The 6,971-nt window shown below is 59.7% G+C and overlaps 1 protein-coding gene across 2 annotated transcripts; it reads left to right on the top strand.

The window, feature by feature from the left end:
• Window positions 1-409: 409 nt before the first annotated feature.
• Window positions 410-4,320, top strand: LCN2 (lipocalin 2). Of its 2 annotated transcripts, XM_063082588.1 has the most exons (7): window positions 410-574; window positions 1,101-1,234; window positions 2,475-2,554; window positions 2,712-2,831; window positions 3,061-3,162; window positions 4,000-4,026; window positions 4,139-4,219. In XM_063082588.1, exons 1-6 carry the CDS (start codon window positions 437-439, stop codon window positions 4,017-4,019), a joined length of 594 nt encoding a protein of 197 aa, XP_062938658.1. In that variant the 5' UTR covers window positions 410-436; the 3' UTR covers window positions 4,020-4,026; window positions 4,139-4,219. The 2 variants fall into 2 exon arrangements, with proteins under 2 accessions (XP_062938658.1, XP_062938657.1); XM_063082587.1 differs by lacking the exon at window positions 4,000-4,026 and having other exon boundaries at window positions 4,139-4,320.
• The last annotated feature ends 2,651 nt before the right edge of the window (window positions 4,321-6,971 follow it).

Here is a 6,971-nt window from a genome sequence, read left to right as displayed (position 1 = left end):
CACCCTGGGCTCAGGCTGAGCAGGGGCTCCCAGGGGTCAGAGATGACCACTTGTTCAAACTGGGTTCACTCACCCACATACACCGACCAAGGGAAGGGGCTCAGAGAGTGCCCTGAGCTAGCCCTCGTCCCTGCCAGAGGTGTGCGGCTCTGGGAATTTCCCTCCTGCCCCCTGCCCCCAGGCCTTCCTGTCCCTCCACCTTGCGCCATCCTGACCAGGAAGAAAAAAGTACAGAAAAATCTTGCCAAGTGTTTCCGCCAGAGTTACTGGCAATTGCTTCACCTTTCCTGAATTTGGCAAAGGATGAATCAGCCCTCCCTAGAGCAGCCCAGAAGCCAGGCATAAATAAGGTCCCCTAGGCCAGGCTCTTCACTCACCTCCTCCATCTGCCTGGCCCAGCAGCGGCCCGAGCTCCCGTTTCCTCAGCCCTGAAATCATGCCCCGAGGTCTCCTGTGGTTGGGCCTCACCCTGCTGGGGGCCCTGCAGACCGAGGCCCAGGACTCCACTCCAAACCTGATCCCGGCCCCACCTCTCTTCAGGGTTCCTCTGCAGCCAGATTTCAAAGATGACCAGGTAAGGCCCTGGAGGAGCATCTGCAAGGAAGGCCAGAGGAAGAGGGGAGGAGGGCAGAGAGTCTCACAAGGAGTGCTGGGCAGGATGGGCAGGACTCAGGGGGCCCAGGACCCAGGCTTCAGCTCACCCTGTGCCCAGATTCCCTAATGGGAGCCACACCCCATCCGCCCCCTCCATCCCATGTCAGGGTCACCTGAACAGAACTTCCAGGTCCACACTCTCTCTCCTAATATCTCCCATGCAAGGTGGGAACATCTTCAGTTCCTCTGCACAGATAAGGAAACCGAGGCTGAGGAAGGTGTACCAGCCACTTACCCAGGGTCACACTGTCCCTCCCAGACTTAGGGCTCCCTCCTGGCCTCCAGCTCCTGCCAGCTTCAGCAGTGCAGGCACAGCCCAGGGCCCTGCTGCCCAGTTAGAGGGACTTTGTTTTGGGCTGGGCTGCCCAGAGTTGCCAGCAGGGCCAGAGCAGGAGGGCTGGCTCCTGAGGCCATTCCAGGCTCTGCCTATCATCAGCCCCCTGCAGTTCCAGGGGAAGTGGTACGTCGTAGGCCTGGCAGGGAATGCAATAAATAAAGAAGGAGACCAGTTTACGATGTACGCCACCGTCTACGAGCTGAAAGAAGACAACAGCTACAATGTCACCTCCATTCTGTTCAGGTGAGAGCAGCCACCTCCTGGGGGTCTGGCAGGCAGACTGATGTCACAGCCAAGGGGTGACTGAAGCTGAGGAACACTATCATTCATCACACTGCTCTGCACTGCATTCACCTCCTTGCTCCTTCCAGCCCTCATTTATTAGATCAACATTTATGGGTCACTACAGTGCAGACACACACAGATGGCAGTGGGAATGGACACACACCATCACTAGAAAACAGGACAGAGGGGCCGGCCCGTGGCTCACTTGGGAGAGTGCAGTGCTGATAACACCAAGGCCCGGGGTTCCAATCCCTATATAGGGATGGCCGGTTAGCTCACTTGGGAGAGCGTGGTGCTGACAACACCAAGTCAAGGGTTAAGATCCCCTTACTGGTCATCTTTAAAAAAAAAAAAAAGAAAACAGGACAGAGAGGGTGGGGGTGACCTGGAGTGGGAGGGGGGACACCGGATCCAGCCTGGAACCCCACCAGAGCCATCATCGAGGGCTTCCAGGGAGGTGGCTGACCAGGTGCTTAGGCACCAGCAGCGAGGGATCTGATGAGGAGCGGCTCTGAGCAGGGCCCCTTTGGCTGCAGAAACAGTGGGAGGCTGGGCAGTCACAGGTGCGAGCTGAAAGGGGTGGGTGCAGATTAGGACTTGGAGAGGGGAACCAGGAATAACCCCCTTCAGTGGGTTTCTGACTCTGGCAGCTGGGTGGACTGGGGTCGGAGGGTCCGTGGAGCAAAGAGCCGAAGAAAGGCAGGTTTGGAGAGCTCAGCTCTGCGGTGCCAGGGGATGGCAGTGAGACTCAGTTGAGAGGTTGGGTTTGGCCCAGCTAGGGGGCTGCTTGGCGTGGAGCAGCCTGGCGCCCGAGAGGTAAATCACCCAGAGGAGCTGTAGAGAGGGAAGCAGCAAAAGAAGGGGATAAATGCTTGGTGGGGAGGGGGGATGGTGTGTGTGGGGAAGGCCACCAGGGGAGGCAGCTGGAGGAGGGAAGGACCATGGGTGCTGGAGGGAGGGTCTGAGCAGGTGGCCCCCAGGCAGCAGACCCGGTAGGGACAACCAGAGATTGGCTCAGAGGGGAAGGCCCAGGCCCATCTAAGCTGGGGGGAGGGGGGCAGCCTCCTGCCATAGTTGGGGGTGGCTGGACTCAGGGACATGAGAATCCTGCTGCAGCTCCAGCCCCCACCCGGTCCAATCCAGGGTGTCCAAGCCTGTGTGGTCTCCCCTCTAACCCACCCATCTCTCGCTTCCACAGGGACAATAAATGTGACTACTGGATCAGAACTTTTGTCCCAAGTTCCCCACCCGGCCAGTTCACCCTGGGCAACATTAACAGTGAGTCATGAGTGAGGTGGGACCCTGGGGTTGGGGTTCCAGGGGGCACAGGCATCCCTGCTCCTCCACACAGACACTGTTCTGGGCTGGGGAGAAAGGGGACTACTCTCTCCTCCTGTCCAGGACAGGGCTGACCCCTTGCCATCCGTGCCTGCAGATTATGGTAGATTACAGAGCTACACGGTGCGAGTGGCAGCCACTGACTACAAACAGTATGCCATGGTGTACTTCAAGAAGGTTTCTAACAACACGGAGTACTTCAAGACCACTCTCTACGGTGTGTCCTCACCCCACCCCCTCGGAACCGGCTCCTGATCACCCCTGGGGGCAGGGGGAGGGGGAGGGGGAGGAGGCCCACCCTCACCCAGCTCCCAAGATCCTCTCCAGTTCCAGCCCCACTCAGGGAGAGCAGACCCTCCATGAGGAACAGGTCTGAGGCCTCATTCACTCATTCAACAATATTTATGGAGTGTCCACCTGTCGCTCACTGACCATCTTGGCCACAGGGAGAACCAAGGAGCTATCCCCTAAACTGAAGGAGGACTTCATCCGCTTCGCCAAATCTCTGGGCCTCACTGATGAGCACATCGTCTTCCCTGTCCCAATCGGTAATGGCCAGTTGGGGACGGGGGAAGAGGACATGGGGATTTTTCCAGGCCTAATGCTGCCCCACCAGGGAAAGGGGGAGAGAGGGACTCGGTCCCCTGCTCCAGTCACTAGAGGGGTGGATGGCCTGGGAGCTCCCTGGGAGCCACTTTGGAACCAGGAAGATCCTGTCCCACCCTAGGGTCTGTGGGCCCCCTAGGGATCCCAGCCCCAAGAGCTCCTCCCTGACAGTTTAGCCAGTGCCGGCCTAGATGACAATTTCAGGCCCAGGTCCACACTTCCCCAGCCTCACTGCCCTGGACCACCTCCTCCCCACACTCCTAGGTCCCCCTTGTCCTGGGCCACCTCCCCTCCATACCCTGGGTCTTACATCTCCCCTCCCCCTGAGGTTTGCTCCCCACTGACTTGGAAGATGTGCCCTGAGCAGGGGGCTCCATTCAGAACACTCAGAGAGCCACCAGTCTTCCCAAGGCTCAGGGGCTGCCAGGGCTCCAAGCGTAAACAGGCAGGAGGCCTGGGGTGCCCGAGCAGCTGGAGCTGGGCCTCACTTGCCTCCTCTGAAGCACAGTGTCCCCCAGAGCAGTCTGTCCCCAGGTCTTTCTACCCCACCCCATGCCCCACCCCTGAAGGGAATCCCAGATCTTCTGCAGCTGGGCCAGGCTGGGCCTGGGGCAGGCCAGGGGCAGTGTGAGGGTCCTGGCAGTCTCATGTACATGCACACACGTGAACACACACACACATGTGAACACACACACACATGTGAACACACACACATGTGAACACACACACACACACACACACACCCCTCTGCCTGTTCTGATGGACTTTCTCCTCCACAGACAAATGCATCGACAACTGAGCGTGCAGTGAGTACAGCTGGGGAGGCCAGGGGGCCAGGGCTGGGGGTCTCAGGGCTGGCTTTGTTCCACCCCCTGCCCTCAGCACTGCTGCTGTCTTTACTCCGTGTCCCCCTCTCAGGTGTCTCGTGTCTCTCCACCCCATTTCTCTCGTGTTGGCCTCTGCCCAGGGTGCCACTCAGCTGCCCCACCAGCCTGATGCCAGTGAGAGAGCTAGGAGACCTTTCTCATGGTGCTGGCCACCCAGCTGCTCCCCAGGCTACCCTGATGATGGAGCCCCACCTTGTCTGCTAAATAAACACATGGCCCCAGGCCCCCCCAGTCTGCACTCCTTGACCCCTGGGCCATTGAGGAGGGGGACGGGCAAAGGGTGGACTCACACCAGCATCACTCTCTGCACCTGTGGTCCCCAGTGGTGGGTGGAGACCACAGAACCCAGCCTGATGTTAGGGCTGCAGAGCAAAGGTGCAAGGGGAAGAAGACTCAAGGGCCTGGCCCTGTCACCCAGCAGCCCCTCGCAGCTGACTGCCCTGAGTCCTTCCTACGCAGAATAATACCACATCACCCAGGCTTTGCTTGGGCACTTCCTAGCTCCCAACCCTGGGCTCAGCCCCAGAGCAGTGGCAGTTTCACATGCCCCCCTGCCTGTGAGGGGAACACTGATGGGGCCACACCACATACCACACTCGGCCACCTGCAACAGGTCCCATAGCAGTGGCCCAGCCAGGGCTGGGGAGCTAGAGGGGCCCAGGGGGGTGTAAGGTGCGGCCACCCCCAACTCACCAGGACCCCTGTGGTTGCTGGGAGACCACCGACAGGACAGGAGGGGTGCACGGCGGGTGGGTGGGTGTGCGTGTGGGCGGAGGCATGCCCCGCTGGAAGCTGTTCCAGGCAGAGAGGCTCGGCAGGGGTGGTCCCCTGCCCCTCTGCCAGTCCCCTGTGGGTCCAATGCTCACCCTCCTGCCCCCACTGGGTGGATGGGCAGGTCCATGCTGACCCCTTTCCGAGCGCAGCCCCTCACCCCATACCTCCCTCTATGCTGACCTCCAGACCACCTGGGGGGAGCGCATTGTGAAGCACGGTCAGGGCCAGGGGGAGGTGAGGAGGGGGTGCGCTGCCAGATTCGGGGGCTCCAGGCCTGCACCCATCATTCGGCAGAGCCTACGTCAGGCCCAACAAGCCCCTGTCCTTCCCCTGCCGCAGCTTCTCAGGTCTTCATTCCACACAGGAAATCTCTTCCCGGCCTCTTCTCCCTTTGCAAGGTCAGAGGCCAGAGTCAGGAGGTGGGGGTTTCTGAAGAAACCAGGCCTCCCACCCCACAACCACACGCACCTGCCCCATTCACCCTCGGCTGGGGAGGGGGACATACTGGAGCTGTGAGCAGTCCCAGCCTGCAGCCTTGGAAGTCCAGGCCAGACTCCAGGCAGACAGCCTGGGCACCGAGTGAGGGCTGGGGGCTGTGCCCAAGCCCAGGTGGGCTCCAGGCTGAGAAGGATGCCCAGAGTCCCACTAGCTGGCAGAGGGGGTGGAAGCTGTACCCAGCATGCCTAGCCCTGGGGCTCCACTTGGGGCAGCAGACCCGGTGTCTTACCTTGGCCCATGCAAGGCACCTTCTTGTCACCCCCTGGGCCTGCTGTGCCTTTCAGGATCAAACTCTTAGGGCACAAATGAGCTTTGCATTCCCTTCCTGGGAGGCTGGAGGTATGAGTTTCCTATCGTCACTATGAGAAATTACCACAAACTGTAGGCTTAAAACAACGCACACATATTCTCTCACAGTTCTGAAGGTCAAAAGTTTGAAATCAGTTTCACCATGTTGAAATCAAAGTGTCAGCAGGGCTGTGCTCCTTCTGGAGGCTCCGGGGGAGAATCTACCTCCCCACCTTTTCTAGCTTCTAGAGCTGCCTTCTTTGCATTCCTTGGCTTGAGGCCACCTCCTCCTTCTTCAAAGGCAGTGTGGCATCAACAGATCCCTTTCTCGGGTCCTCACTTTCAGTCATGAAGGGTAGGCTGACGCGGATGAGAGGCCATGCTCCGAAATTCTTTGGACACTCACCTCCACTCAACCTGGTTCAAGGAGAAAGGGCAAGGCGGCCCATGTGCAGGCTGGTGGTGGCCCCTATGGCAGGCCTCACCCCCACCTTCCTCAGCTGAAATGTTGGGAGTGGCTTCTGACACAGGAGAGGATTCCACCCCATTGTCAACATCTGGGACACACACCTGGCCCTGGCCCCTGTGCTGAGGATGACCTGCCCATAGGAACAAGCAGTGTGAGACCAGGACCAGGCTGCTGCAGCCATGGGGACTCCTGGCCACTATAGCTACAGCAGTCCCCAGGACATGGGCCTGACTCTCAGGGTGCACCCCTAGTCAGGATCACACCTCTGGGTTCAACCCGTAAGGGACACTGGCTGGCGCAGTGGCTCTGAGCAGGCCTCCCTTTTCCACCTGGCAAATGGGGTGGGGAGTGATGGCAGCTGGGCCGACCTTATCACGAAGGCTTCCCTGAGGGACAGCCACGCAGCGCTCTGCCACACACACTCCGGCCTCCACTGCAGCACCCACATGAGGGGAGCAGCAAACCTTTTCTCTACTGGGAAGATTACACACAGTCCTGGGTAGCGCTTGAGAAAAGCCCGAAGGCGGGGGAGCCTTGCCCTAAACCGGACTGTCCCTACTTCTCTTGTACAGAGCTGGAGTCCGGCCTCATTCCCGCCCACAGGGGGTAGCCTTTGAAAGCCGTAAGACAAGCTCTGAACCAGGGAGGCCCAAACCAGTGGGCAGGAGTGGTGGGCTGTCTCCACTGGGGCTGGGGGAGGCGGGGAGTATGTGGCCCCTTCGTGACTCTCGGGAAGCTGTGAACAGAATTTCCGGAAGCCATGGGAGGCCTCGGAAAACGCAGGTCTGATTTCGCCCACGCGAAGGCGCGGAAGCAGCAGGATCGGGCAGAGTGG

Source organism: Cynocephalus volans, chromosome 17 (assembly GCF_027409185.1).
Source record: "Cynocephalus volans isolate mCynVol1 chromosome 17, mCynVol1.pri, whole genome shotgun sequence".
NCBI lineage: Eukaryota > Metazoa > Chordata > Mammalia > Dermoptera > Cynocephalidae > Cynocephalus > Cynocephalus volans.
The sequence above is the reverse complement of the archived record's forward strand: the minus strand, read 5'-3'. Positions and strand labels throughout refer to the sequence as shown.